At 36.2% G+C, this 15,337-nt stretch overlaps 1 protein-coding gene across 2 annotated transcripts in view; it reads left to right on the top strand.

Moving 5' to 3' along the window:
* Positions 1-15,337, top strand: part of FNIP1 (folliculin interacting protein 1) — a 133,708-nt gene that overhangs the window by 96,972 nt on the left and 21,399 nt on the right. For both annotated transcript variants that reach the window (XM_058540016.1, XM_058540007.1), the window contains 2 exons: positions 12,299-12,445; positions 13,576-13,745. In XM_058540016.1, the coding sequence (XP_058395999.1) occupies positions 12,299-12,445; positions 13,576-13,745 (317 nt within the window). The remainder of the gene's footprint in view (positions 1-12,298; positions 12,446-13,575; positions 13,746-15,337) is intronic.

Raw genomic sequence — 15,337 nt, 5'->3', positions numbered from 1 at the left:
TGATCCATTTTGAATTAATTTTTTTGTGAAAGCTGAAGGTCTTTTTCTAGATTCATATTTTTGCATATGGATGTCCAGTTGTTCTAGTACCATTTGTTGAAGAGACTGTCTTTGCTCCATTTTATTGCCTTTGCTCCTTTGTCAAATATCATTTGAGTTTATTTATGGTGGTCTGTTTCTGGGCTCTCTGTTCCACTGACCTGTTTGTCTATTCTTTCACCAATACCACAGTCTTGATTACTATAGCTTTGTAATAAGTCTTGAAGTCAGATAATATGAGTCCTCCAACTTTGTTCTTCTCCTTCATTGTTGTGTTGGCTATTCTGGGTCTTTTGCCTCTCCATATAAACTTTAGAATCAGTTTGTTAATAGCCACAAAATAACTTGCTGGGATTTTGATTGAGATTGCACTGAATCTATAGATTATATTGGGAAAAATTGACATCTTAGCAATTGTGAGTCTTTTATCCATGAACATGGAATACCTCTCCATTTATTTAAATCTTTGATTTCTTTCATCAAAGTTTTGTAGTTTTCTTCCTATAGATCTTGTACTTTTTTTTTTTTTTTTTTTTGTGAGGAGATCAGCCCTGAGCTAACATCCGCCAATCCTCCTCTTTTTTTTTTTTGCTGAGGAAGACGGCCCTGGGCTAACATCTGTGCCCATCTTCCTCCACTTTATATGGGACGCCGCCACAGCATGGCTTACCAAGCAGTGCGTCGGTGCGCGCCCGGGATCCGAACCAGCGAACCCCAGACCGCCGCAGCGGAGCGCGCGCACTTAACCGCTTGCGCCACCGGGCCGGCCCCAGATCTTGTACATTTTTAAAAGATTTATACATAAATATTTCCAGTTTGGTTTATTTCTGGTGTTAATATAAATGATAACTGTGTTTATAATTTCAAATTTCAACTGTTCGTTGCTGGTATATAAGAAAGCAATTGACTTTCGTATATTAAACTTATATACTGCAACCTTGCTATAATTGCTTATTAATTCCAGGAGTCTTTTTTGTCGATTCTTTCAGATGTTCTACATAGGCAGTCATGTCATCTGTGAATAAAGACAGATTTATGTCTTCCTTCCCAATCTTTATATCTTTTATTTCCTTTTCTTGCCTTATTGCATTAGTAAGGACTTCTGGTACAATGTCAAAAAGCAGGGGTAAGAGGGACATCCTTGCCTTGTACCAGATCATAGTGGGAAAGGTTCAGATTTCTCAACGTTATATATGACATTACTGTAGGTTTCTTATAGATAATTTTTATCTATAAGAAACTCCCCTTTATTCCTAGTTTTCTGAGAGTTATTAATTATTGATTTAGTTTTTTTAATAGATACAGGACTATTCAGGTTATCTGTTTCTTCTTATGTGAGTTTTGGTAGTTTGCATCTTTCAAGGAATTGGTCCATTTCATAAATCATCAAATTTGCAGGCATAGAGTTGTTCATATTATTCTTAATTATCCTTTTAATGTCCATAGATCAGTAGCAATGACCCCTCTTTCATTTCTGATGTTACTAATCTGTGTCATTTCTTGGTTATTTGGAGAGAAGTTTATCAGTTTTATTGATCTTCTCAAAGAACCAGCTTGAATTGTGTTTATTTTTAATTTATTGGTTTTCTGTTTTCAATTTCAGTGATTTCTGATCTAATTTTATTATGTGTCTCCTACTTGCTTTAGTTTTATGTTGCTCATCTTTCTCCAGTTTCCTCAAGTTAAAGCTTAGATTATTGCTTTCAGATCTTTCTTCTTTTCTAATATAGTCATATGCCATATGACGTTTCAGTCAATGATGGACCATACATGTGATGGTAGTCCCGTAAGATTAGTACCACGTAGCCTATGTATGTAGTTGGCTATACTGTCTAGGTTTGTCTAAGTACACTCCATGATGTTCACACAATGTCAAATCGCCTAACGATGCATTTCTCAGAAGATATCCTCATTGCTAAGTGAGGTGTGACTGTATATGCATTCATTGCTAAAATTTCCTTCTACCACTGCTTTTGCTGCATCCCAGAAGTTTTAAGTTGAATTTTTATTTAGTTCAAAGTATTTTTTAGTTTCTCTTAAAATCTCTTCTTTGACACGTGTAATTTAGAAGTGTGTTGTTAAATCTCTCAGTATGTTGGGATTTTTCATCTATCTTTCTGTTATTGATTTCTAGTTTAATTCCATTGTGGTCTGAGAGCATACTGGTATGATTTCTGTAAATTTATTTTAAATTTGTTAAGATGTGTTTTATGGCCCAGAATGTGGTTTATTTTGGTGAAGGTTCCATGTACACTTGAGAAGAATGTGTATTCTGCTATTGTTGGTTGAAATATTCTCTAAATGTCAGTTAGATCCAGTTGATTGACGGTACTATTCAGCTCAACTATATCCTTTACTAAAAGATGCAAACTTCCGGGGCCGGCCTGGTGGCGCAAGCAGTTAAGTGCATGCGCTCCACTGCGGCGGCCCGGGGTTCGCTGGTTCAGATCCCAAGCAGGCACCGACGCCCTGTGGCAAGCCATGCTGTGACGGCATCCCATATAAAGTGGAGGAAGATGGGCACGGATGTTAGCCCAGGGCCAGTCTTCCTCAGCAAAAAGAGGAGGATTGGCAGATGTTAGCTCAGGGCCAATCTTCCTCACACACACAAAAAAAAAGATGTAAACTTCCAGTTATAAGGTAAATAAGTTCTAGGGATGTAAAATAGTATGGTGACTATTGTTAACAATATTATATATTTAAAGTTGCTAAGAGAGTAGATCTTAAAAGTTCTCATTATAAGAAAAAATATTTTCTGTAACTCTGTGAAGTGGTGGATATTAACCAAACTTACTGTGGTAATCGTTTCACAATATATACATATATCAAATTATTGTGTTGTGCATCTTAAATTAATACAATATTATGTGTCAATTATAGCTCAGTAAAAGTGGAAAAAAATCCTAACTGTATCCCTGCTGATTTTCTGCCTGTTGGGTTTACTGATAGAGGAGTGTTGAAGTTTCTGACTGTAATACTGGATTTGTCTGTTTCTTCCTACAGTTCTGTCAGTTTTTGCCTCACATATTTTGATGCTTTTTTGTTAAGTGGCTTACATGTTAAGGATTTTTATGTCTTCAGTCATCACCAAGACCAGTGTCAAGGAGCTTACTCCCTTTGTTTTCTTCTAGAAGTTTTATGGTTTCAGATCTTATGTTCCAGTCTGTAATCCATTTTGAGTAGATTTTTGTGTATGGTGTGAGGTAGGGGGCCAGTTTCATTCTTTTGCTTTTGGCTGTCCACTTTTCCCAGCACTATCTATTGAAGAGACTATCCTTTCTCCCTTGTATATTCTTGGCTTCTTTGTGTAAATTAGTTGACCATATATGCATAGATTTATTTCTGGGCTCTCTATTTTGTTCCATTGATCTATGTGTCTATATTTATGCCAATACCATACTGTTTTGATTACTATAGCTTTGTAATATAGTTTGAAATCAGAAAGTGTGTAGCCTCCAGGTATCTGTCTTTTAATTGGTATATTTAGATCATTCACTCTTAAAGTGATTATTGATATAGTTGGATTATAATCTGCCATGGTTTCTAACTATTTTCTGTTTGTTGCACTTGTTCTTTGTTTTTATCTTTCCCTCTTTTTCTCCCCTTCTCTGATCTTAAGCATTTTATATGATTTCATTTTTCACTCCTCTTTTTCCATGTTCATTTTACTTCTTAAAAAAATTTTTTTTTAGTGTTTGCCCTAGAGTTTGCAATATACATTTACAACTAATATAAGTCTACTTTCATATAACACCACACTGCCTCATAGATAGTGCAAGTGCCTCATAGCAGATACTTCCAATTCCTCCCTCCCATCCCTCATAACGTTGATGTCATTCATATTACTTTTCCATTAGCTATAATCATTCAATATATTGTTGGTGTTATTACTTTAAACAAATATTTTTCATTAGGTCAATTAAGAATAATAAAAATGAAAGTTTCTATTTTATCTTCACTTATTCTCCAGTGCTCTTCCTTTGTTTATGTGGATCTGAGTTCTGACCTATATCATTTTTCTTCTTTGTGAAAAGTATTTTTTAACATTTCTTGAATAGCAGTTCTTCTGTAGACAGATTCCTTAGTTTTTGTTTGTCTCAGACAGTATTCATTTCTTACTTTTGAATGATAATTTCTCTGGATACAGGATTCTGTTTTTTTCTTTCAACACTTTAAATATTTCCCTTCACTCTCTTCTGGCTTGCATGGTTTCTGACAGGAAATCTGATGTAATTCTTATTCCTCTATAGGTAAGGTGCTTTTTTGTCTTCTGGCTTCTTTCAAGATTTTCTCGGGCCGGCCCCGTGGCTTGGCGGTTGAGTGCGCGCACTCCGCTGCTGGCGTCCTGGGTTCAATCCCGGGTGCGCACCAACGCACCGCTTCTCTGGCCATGCTGAGGCCGCGTCCCACGTACAGCAACTAGAAGGATGTGCAGCTATGACATACAACTATCTACTGGGGCTTTGGGGGGAAAAAAATAAATAAATAAAATTATAAAAAAAAAAGATTTTCTCTTTGTTTTTGGTTTTCTGTAGCTTGAATATGATATGTGTAGGCGTAGATTTTTTGGTATTTTTCTTGGTTGGTGTTTTATAGGCTTCCTAGATTTTTGGTTTGTTTGCTGTTATTAATTATTCAAAATTCTCAGCCATTATTCATATATTTCTTCTGTTTCTTTTTCTGTTCTTCATTTGATATTCCCATTATGTGTATAGGAAATTGCAATTGTCCCACAGTTCTTGGATATTCTGTTTTGATTTTTTTGATCCTTTATTCTCTTTGCTTTTCACTTTAGGAAATTTTCATCAACGTATCTTTAAGCTCACTGATTATTTCCTTGTCTGTGTCCAGTCTGCTCCTGAACCCATCAAGGGTATCCTGTTACAGTGTTTTTGATTTTCAGCATTTTCTTTTGATTATTTCTGACAGTCTTCATCTCTCTGCTTATATTACTTATCTCGTCTTGCATGTTGTCTACTTTATCCGTTAGAGCCATTAACATAATAATTGTAGTTATTTTCAATTCCGTATCTGATAATTCCAAAATCTGTGCCTTATGTGAGTGTGATTCTGATGCTTTCTTTGTCTCTTCATACTGTGTTTTTATTGCCTTTTAGCAATTTTTTGTTGAAAGCTGGACATGTTTTAGGATATAGGAACTGAGTTTTATAAGTTTTTCATATGAGATTTCTATTAATTTGGCTAGAATCTAGGCTGTATTTAATGTTTGCTGTAGTTGTAGGTTTCAGAAGCTTTACTTTCCCATAATTTCCATGTTTATTTGTTTTTCCTTTTTTCTTTCCTTATTTCTTTGGATTTCCCCAAGATTTCCTTCCTAAATAGATTGTGTGTCCTGCAACTCTTGCATTTATAATCTGCTATTATTGTACTCAAGCCACATTCATATGGTAGTAAGGTGTTGGGGGTGGGGAGAGGAAGTGTTCTGTAATCTTAGGATTAAATCTTAGTTCTTTTTAGTGAGCCTGAATTCCTGGGTTTTGACCTTCAGAAGCATTTCTTACCTTTTTTTCCCTCCCTTTAGATGAGCCAGGAAGGCTAGTAGGAGTTGGAGTTGTCTAATTGCCCTTCTGCCAATTCAGATAAGGCTCTTGTATAGGAGTTTCCCTTGGGAGGGTAGGCCTTTGTTTTGGAGAATGCTCTTGGTGTGCTTAAAAATTGTTACGTTTCCCCTCCCCCTGTCCAAAACATACGGGGACTTTTTTTGATCTTCACCATGAAAATCTGATGGTACTCCACAGAAGTATGGGGATCTCCTTAAGATTGGGCCCCCAGGAATTTTTATCACTCAATGCTAGTTCATACTCAGTTTCCAACAATTAGTCAATTCCTGTTTAGGTGTTCCTACCAGTTATTGGCACTACAGGCATCTGCTTTAGGTAAGCTGATCTCAGCTGTGATTCTCTGTATTTACCTCTATTTGTCCAGTTTTCTGGGTGATGATTTACCCTCTGACCTCAATTCTGTGATATAGCTAAGAACAGTCTTTGATTTTCAGTTTGCTCAGCTTTTTTCTTGTTGTGAGAATGAGAGTGATGACTTTCAAGCTCTTTACATGTCAGAGCTGAAATTGGAAGTTCAATTATTTTTAAATCAATATTTTTATGGAAAAACATTGAATTGAAGTAGAATTGAAAAATTTATTTAATTAAAACTGAAATTGATTTAGACTTTTGTTTGTAACTTAAATTACTTTAAACCTGTGATTGAAAAAAAACTCATTCCAGTACTGAACTAATCACTAGACAAGCATAATGAAAACTGTTTCCTAAATTACTGGAGTATGAATCAGTAGGTCTAGGGCCTAGCATTTCTGTTGCACAAGCTGTTTTGGAAATTACTGGCTTAAACTGTTATCAAGGAGAAAAATTATTAAACTGTATCCTACTCCTGTACTGCTACGATGCTACGTATATCTCTAAGCCTTCTCTTGTAGCTGCTGTCCATCCCTTAAAGAAGATGTCAGTCAGCATTTGAGAATAATTTTGCTTTGAAATTGTGAGTTTCTGGGCTTAGAAATTATGTATGCAAAGGGAGAAGTTTTTATGTTTTGTTGAAACCAAGGCATGTTGAAACTTAATACCATGGTTAATTAATTAACACTAGTCAAAATATTATCAGCTGGGTACAGTGGTTATTTATATATTTCTAATGGTTTATGACAGCTTTGCTTTGCACAGATACCCATGTAGTCTGTAGTTTATGTGCCATTTACATAGCTGGAAAATTTTACTTAACTACATAACTCAGAAAGAAAAAGTTCTGGAGAGATTTCTCTATTAGAAACCTATAGGAGCTGGCCTGGTGGCATAGCAGTTAAGTTTGCGCACTCCGCTTCGGAGGCCCAGGGTTTGCCGGTTCGGATCCTGGGCTCGGACCTACGTACCACCATCAAGCCATGCTGAGATGACGTCCCACATAGAGCAACTACAAGGATGTACAACTATCTACTGAGGCTTTGGGGAGAAAAAAGGAGGAAGATTGGCAAAAGATGTTAGCTCAGGGCCAATCTTCCTCAAAAAAAAAGAAACCTATAAAATATGCCTCTGTCATGAATATAAGTATTATTTAATAAATATGAAAAGTTATAATCTTGTCAATTTCTAAATTTAATCTAGAGTTTGCTTGAAAGTTCAACCAAAGATTCTTGAGTTTTGCTTTTCCTGAAGTAGATACTATACCTCTAATGTAAAAGAAAGGTGCAGTGAATGTTCAGGCATTTTGTTAATAATTTTAAAATTTTTATTGTTTTATTCAAGTTGTTTACTTGACTTTGGACTATAATTATTACAAATATATGTTTTGAACAATTCTTTTTGCTTAAAAGAACCCTGCAATATTCTTTTTGAGTTTTACATTTTGCAGTATTACAAGGCAGTGAATCTTTGCCCTTGCACTTGGAGCTGTTACTTACATTATTGGATTGACAGTTTCTTTTCTGTAGTCACAAACTTCGTGGCAAAAGACCAAGGATCCCTACTTGAGTTCTGAGGAAACACTGTCTTTATAGATCCAGCTGAGGTTACCAGAACAGTAAATATTGTCATAAGACTCATTCCTAGTAGAATACTGATCTTGCTCTTAGATTATAAACAATGTTTTTATTTTAAAATTTTTTATTAGATACCTGTGAATTAATTGCTGTGGTATTGAGTAGTATAAATGGCCTAGCCTTAGAATTTTAAGATTGCCTGGAATTTACAAGTTGTTTGAGTTATAAAATCACTGAAAATCATGTTATGATTGTGTACCTTCCCTTTTGCATTAGTTTGATTATCTTACTTCAGTCTCTGTGCAAGTCAGTTGAGCATTCTTAAAATATCTTAAAAATACTTTATAAAACTCCTATAAGTTTTATTAAGGGTTGTATCTGTAGAAGTTCTTTAATATGTACAGTTGATCCTCATTATTTATAGATTCTGTATTGATCAATTCACCTACTTGCTAAAATTTATTTATAACTCCAAAATAATACTTACAGTGCTTTTATGATCATTTGTGGACATGCACAGAGCAGTGAGGAATTTGAGTGGCCTAACACACATTCCTAGGTGCGATCTTCCTTCTTGTTTCAGTTCTCATTCTGTAAACAGGTGTCCTTTTTGATGTCTATTTAGTGCTACTTTTTTTTAAATCACTTTGTGCTTTTTGTTAGTGATTTTGCTATTAAAAATGGCTCCCAGGCGTAGTGCTGAAATGCTATCCAGTGTTCCTAAGGGTGAGAAGGCTGTGATATGCCTTACAGAGAAAGTGCGTGTGTTAGATGAGCTTCCTTTGGGCATGAGTCATAGTGCTATTGGCTGTGAATTCAATGTTAATGAGTCAACAGTCTATTAAGTAAAATGCCTTTAAGCAGAAACCTACATAAAACAAGATTATGTATTGATGGGTTGACAAAAATGTGACCAGAGGCTCATGGGAACCTAATCCTGTATTTCCCCCAAGAACAGTGATTCAGTGTTCACTAATTGAGTGTTCGTGTCGACTTTCTAGAACATTACTGCAAATAACGAGAATCTGTCATACTTAATTTTAAAATTAAGTGATTATTAAAAATTAGCAATTAGATAATTTTTAAAGTACGTGGTTATTTGAGACCAGATGATTAATGAATTTTGGGTAATTGAGAAGAGGAAGGAAATGATTCACATGTGTTCAGAAGCCCTGAAACTTAGAGCAACAGGAAGCATGTTTAGTTAGCATTGCTGCCTGGCAAGATGAGGTCCTTGGATTTTGACTCAGACTTTTTTGTGCATATCAAAGAAAACGAAATCCTGTCCACAGTTCTCTTCCAACTAAAAGAGTCTTTCATTCCCTAGGGATAGCAGGAAAAATAAAGGGTCAGATGATTGAAAATACTTGCCCTTCTTACCAAGGAAGGGTAGGGCATAATCTCAGTGGGGAAGAAAGCACCATTACTTCTAGATTGTTAATGACAGTATAGAGTTGTATATAGTAAGAAGCACTATTGCATAATTAATTTCTTTGTACTTGATACACTCTGAGGTCATAGTACATATCCTTACACTAAACCACTAAAGCTAATGTCCTCATTGGACCGCTATACTGATGTTAGTGATCTGGCTCTGGGCCATGACACACGGACTTGTAATAGACACTAGTATGCTGAAGAAACTCATGAAAAACGAGTTGATCAGCTCATTCATTCATTTATATGGTGCTACTTTTTTTTTTCTTTTTTTTTTTTTTTGGTGAGGAAGGTTGGCCGTGAGCTAACGTCTGTTGCCAATCTTTCTCTTTTTGCTGAGGAAGACTGGCTCTGAGCTAACGTCTGTGCCCATCTTCCTCCATTTTGTATGTGGGACGCCACCACAGCATGGCTTGATGAGTGGTGTAGGTCCACACCTGGGATCCGAACTTGAGAAGCTGGGCCGCTGAAGTGGTGTGCACGAACTTACCATTATGCCACCGGGCTGGCCCCCATGCAATGCTTCTTTTAATCAAAAAGTACATTCAAATGGTTAAGAAACAAAAAATATATATACTGAAAGATCGAATAATGAAAAATAAATGAATCCTATCCTACCTCTCTCATCGCCATTCTTACTTCCCAAGAACATTCTCTTTTAACTCTTACCTATTTCTTTTGTTATTTACCTCCATATTATCAAACACTATACTTTATGCAGCTGTTTCTTGATTTATCAATTTTAGAGCATATTGATTTTCTGCCATTAGTTAATACCTTCTCCTCAGTCCTGTAGCCTCTCAGTATAGTTCTAGCAATATCTTGTTTTTCAGCTCTGGTAAATTTTCTGCTTTCTTTGATAATTTATTTTCCTCTATTCTCTCTCTTGAATTCTTTTTGTTAGAAACTGGCACTCCTGGATTGATCCTCTGTGTCTCTTTTCTATCATGTTTTCCTTCTCTTTTTCTTACTTTCTTTTTTTTTTTTTAATTGAGGTCACATTGGCTTATAACTATATAAATTTCAACTGTACATCATTATGGTTTGACTTCTGTATAGACTGCATTGTGTTCACCACCAAGTCTAGTTGCATCCTTCTCTTTTTCTGAAGATATTATTTTGTATTTCCTCTGAAGTCATTTTGTGCGTGTGTGTGTATGTTTGTGTGTGTTTCTGTCTTTCTGTTTGTGTCCCTCTCTTCTTGGAGGCCTTCCCTATATATCAGTATTTTAGTTGCCCATTCACAGTTGAGACTGAAGCACCAAAATGTAGGTTGGAAGCTCTGTGCATAATCAGGCAGAGATTGGAGAACTTCACTTTAGGGCAGTGTTGCTCAACCTTTTTTCGTTATCACTCCCTGAAGGAGCATATTTAGACATTTTTTCCTCCTAATCATCCCCTACCCCCACCCCCATGAAATTTTAATACCACAAGATTTACTCTCTGTTTATATACTGTGAAAGATTCATATATCAGGAAGAGTTTGAGGGATGTCATTTCTCTGGGCTATTCAATTGTTATGTCTGCTCCCCTATCTGTACTTACTCTGTGGGAAAATGGGGAGGAGACAGGGGTCACCAACCATTTATGGACCTTGAATTAGTCTCCCAATTTACAATTTTATATAATTCCTGCACTCTACTTTACCAGGCACTTGTGAGTCCTGAGCCTTTTTTTTGTTTCGGTGGGGTAAATTAACTCCTCCTTGTACATGTCCCCATCTGTGAGCACTATAACCCATATCTTCCTCTACCCTACTACTTCAGTTAACATTTCTATGTCTGTTTTGTCTTCTAGAATGTTATTAAATCTAAAATTTTCATTTTCACTAAGGTTCCTCTCCAGTTCTATTTGTTGCAGTGATTTATCTGTTTTCAAATCTTTAACTGGTGTTCATTTGGGACATCAGAACTGAAAGGGGATAAACATTTGTGCTCAGTTTTCCATCCTATCTGATGTCCTTAGTAGGCTTTAAAAATAAGCATTTTCACATATCTCTAGTTTATATTTTAGTTATATTTTTCTCTATAAAATACCTTTAATTGTTTTCCATTTATTTTACGTTCTCAGCAATGATTTTATGCCCTACCAAGAACTCGTTAATATGATCTGTTTTTGTCATTTTTATCTGTTCTAGTATATTGTGTTGAGATTCAATAAAACGTGTACAGGCAAGAGAATTCTTTTCCTTTTTGGAGTTTAGGTGTTAGAGAATTATGCTGAGGTAGGTTTTAGAGCTTGTGGAGATCTTAGAGAACTTTCTAGAGCTGTATTCTCTAATGTAGTAGCCATTAGCCACATGTAGCCATTTAAATTAATTTAATTAAAATTAAATAAAATTTAAAATCCAATTCCTCAGTCATACTGGCCACATTTTAAGTGTTCAATAACTACATATGGCTAGTGGCTACTATATTGGATGGCACAGGTATAGAGCATTGCCATCATTGCCAAACGTTCTGTTAGACAGCACTATTCTAGAGAATAGAAAGTAGGACGCCATTCTGTAGCTTCTGAGAGATTGACTAGTTTTGTAAGCCCCAACTTTGCAGGAGCTGCTTAGTCTAGTGAGTATATAGGACTTGGCTGAATAGATTTTAATATAAAAGGAAAAGAATTGACATCTTAAAGGTATCCTTGAAGCCTTCAGGAGATAGTGCAAGTTACAGGACTAGCTGTTGTCTAAATAAATGCAACAGACAGCCAGAAAAGCACTGTCATAATTGTGCAATGATGCTCGCTTGTGTTGATTGAAGGCAGAGGATTGAGAGAGAGTCATAAAATATAGCATGCAGGTATAGTGTCCTTATTGTCCTTCAGAACTTTACTAAAGAGTCTCTGCATAGGAAGCAAAATGATGTCGCTAAACTATAGTTTTGAGTGGGTATATGGATAAACTGTTACCCCATTTAGAATATTTTTTTTCTGTGTTGTGGGTTATTTGCAATATATTTAAGTACAGCATATACCTTAGAAATATAGAGCTAAAAGAGGCTTTAGAAATTATCTAGTCCTATCCTTTCATTTTACAGGTAGAGGAAACTGTTGCTTAAAGTAGGGAAATAATTTACCCTGAGGGCATGCAGTCACTGGGGGCAGAGCCAGCACCAGAACCAACATATTTTGAGTTCATATACAGAACATTTCCCATGGTGCTGTCTGATGACAAAGAAGGAACAATTTGATTCATTATCTTCTCTCAAAAGCTTTAATAAATCTGGGGGTTCAGCCCCAGCTTGCAACATAAACTTTATTTTAAGCCTAGCTAATTCTGGGAACTATGAATTTCATAATCTGTTTTCCTCTTTTTAGAACAACAATTTGTAATCTTTATACAATGCCACGAATTGGAGAACCTGTCTGGCTTACAATGATGTCGGGGACTCCAGAGAAGAATCAGCTTTGCCATCGTTTCATGAAGGAGTTCACTTTTCTAATGGAAAATGCTTCCAAAAATCAGTAATGGCTAACTCGATCTACTTATGTATCAGTCTGTCTATTTATCTATCTATGCTGTCTTAGCTATTATTTACTATAACTAGGTATGTAGATTGTGATCAAACCCATTTACAAAGGTGAAAGAATTAACCACTATCTTTGGAATTCATATTATTGTAATCAAAACAGAATTCTAGAAGATAATTAAAAGGGCATAGAAGAAGGGCACAGAACCTTATGAATGAGAAACAGTAAAAATGTTTTTAAGTATGTATTAAATTAAAATTCCTGACATCTAACAAAACTCTCTGAGACTTCCCATTTTTTGTAAAATTTATCCGCTTACAGTTTCATTCCATAGAAAAGAAGTAAAAAAAATATAAGGAAGTGCCAGAATTCCAGTGATACATTTTTGTGTGTGTGTGTGTGTGTGAGGAAGATTGGCCCTGAGCTAGCATCTGTTGCCAATCCTCCTCTTTTTGCTGAGGAAGGCTGGCCCTGGGCTAACATCTGTGCCCATCTTTCTCTGCTTTATATGTGGGATGCCTCCCACAACATGGCTTGATGAGCAGTGTGTAGGTCTGTGCCCGGGATCCAAACCTGTGAACTCCAGGCCACCGAACTTAACCACTATGCCGCTGGGCTGGCCCCTCCAATGATACATTTTTAATGGGATATTTTATCATATTGTTTTTTTCTTACCATTTGTCAAATTCCTAGAATCCAGATGTTTTTATTCTCTTTGATAGCAGACAAAGTTTGCTTAATATTTTCCTTTATTTTCCCATTCAGTAATTTGGAAATGTATAGACCTGATTGATTCATTAATAAATCTTGCGGATTAAACACTGAGAAGAATCCATAGTTTTTCAAGTAAAATGGCATTTTTGTTTTGTAATTGTGATAAGAAATAGCTCTGTGTGAATGCTGTCTTTACTTTAAGGATTTTCTTTAACTCCTACCCAACCAATAAGTGTATTAACTTTCGTTTTCATCCTGGTCATATACCTATCCTTTCTTCTTTCCTCTCCTTTTTTATGCTTTTTAGCCACATGAGAATGTATGCTTTCTTTGCTTTATTCGGTCACTGCGTTTCATCTAAGGTTTCGTGAAGGCAGATTAGAATCTGATAGGATGCATTTTGTTTTCAGATTCTTGCCAGCACTCATTACTGCTGTTCTGACCAATCATCTTGCCTGGGTTCCAACAGTCATGCCAAATGGACAACCACCTATAAAAATATTTTTAGAAAAACATTCCTCTCAGAGTGTGGACATGTTGGCAAAGACTCATCCATATAACCCACTTTGGGCACAACTGGGTATGTAGTCTGAAACCCCTTACATTATGCATTATACTTAGACTTTTGTATAACTGTCTGGTGTTATTTATAGCAAAAACAAAAATTAAGAAATAAAATGCTCACTTTTACCTCCTTCATTCTAAAGCACCTCTGCTTTACTTGTCCTTTCATGTCTGCTAAATTGTCTTATGCCTGATATCATTCCTTGTAGATAGAGAACTGCAGCTGGAGCAAGAGGAGCAGGATGATGGCTAGTTTACTAGTAACTGCAAGGTCTTCATGGTGCATTAGGTACTTTGCCTAGAAAAAATGAATCAGCAAAGTCACCTGTGATAGCTAGACGAAATCTGGTTAACTGAGAACCAGTCATTGAAGTTTCTGTTGTTCTGCTTTTATTGAGTAATTCTGGAAAATTTTCCCTTAATACTAGGCCCCACTAAATAAATGGGTAACAGGAGTGAGGGGATAGTTGATGAGTTGACGGTTATTAGGAAGACAGTGTAGCATAGTGCTTAAAAGTGCAGGCTGTGGAGTCAGGCAGACTTTTTTTTTTTTGGTGAGGAAGATGAGCCCTGAGCTAACATCTACCACCAATCTTACTCTTTTTGCTGAGGAAGACTGGCCCTGGGCTAACATCCGTGCCCATCTTCCTCCACTTTATATGGGACACTGCCACAGCATGGCTTGACAAGCAATGCGTCGGTGTGCACCTGGGATCTGAACCCCGGGCCGCCAAAGCGGAGCGTGCGCACTTAAGCACTAAGCCACTGGCCCAGCCCAGGCAGACCATGTTTGAATCCCAGTTTCCTTATTTATAAAGTGGGGATAATAGTAGATAGTACGTACTTCATAAGTTGTGAAAGTTAAATGAGATAATACATGTGAAGTGCTTAGGACGGTGTCTGGTAAATGTAGCTGCTATTACTCATACTCTTACTCTATTGCTATTAGGTGATGGGCGAAGAGTGAGATGAGAAGATTTTGGTGACCTAGTAGAAACTTCCCTTAGGTTGTGCTGATGAGTAAGCTTGCTAGGCAGATTGTCATGTGGCTTATTAATTCATGTAACCTCCCTCCCTCCCTTTCTTCCTGCTTTCCTTCCTTCTTCTTAATTGAGGAATAGTTGATATACAGCACACACATGTATAAAGTGTACACTTTTGTAAGTTTAGATATATGCTATGTCAAAATATACATGCTTCTAAAACCATCACGAAAATCAGGATGGTGAACATACTCATTACTTCCAAAAGTTTCCTCATGACCTTTTGTAATCCATCCCTCCTATTCCGCCACACGCTCCCTGTTTACTGTCCCCCATACCCAGGCAGCCACTGGCCTGCTTTTTGTCACTATAGATTAGTTTGCATTTTCTAGAGTTTTATATAAATGGAATCATACAGTACATGCTTCTTTTGGTCCTACTTCTTTCATTCAACATAATTATTTTGAGATTTGATTTATTAATAGTTCATTCCTTTTTAATGCTGAGTAGTAGTCCATTGTATGGATATTAACTTACTTTTTTCAAATCAAGTAATTCAGTAGTATTTTTTTTAATGACTTTTCAAATCTATTTTCAATTCTATAATCATTTGTTGAGTGCATAT

Source organism: Diceros bicornis, chromosome 1 (genome assembly GCF_020826845.1).
Source record: "Diceros bicornis minor isolate mBicDic1 chromosome 1, mDicBic1.mat.cur, whole genome shotgun sequence".
NCBI classification, from domain to species: Eukaryota; Metazoa; Chordata; class Mammalia; order Perissodactyla; family Rhinocerotidae; genus Diceros; species Diceros bicornis.
The sequence above is the reverse complement of the archived record's forward strand: the minus strand, read 5'-3'. Positions and strand labels throughout refer to the sequence as shown.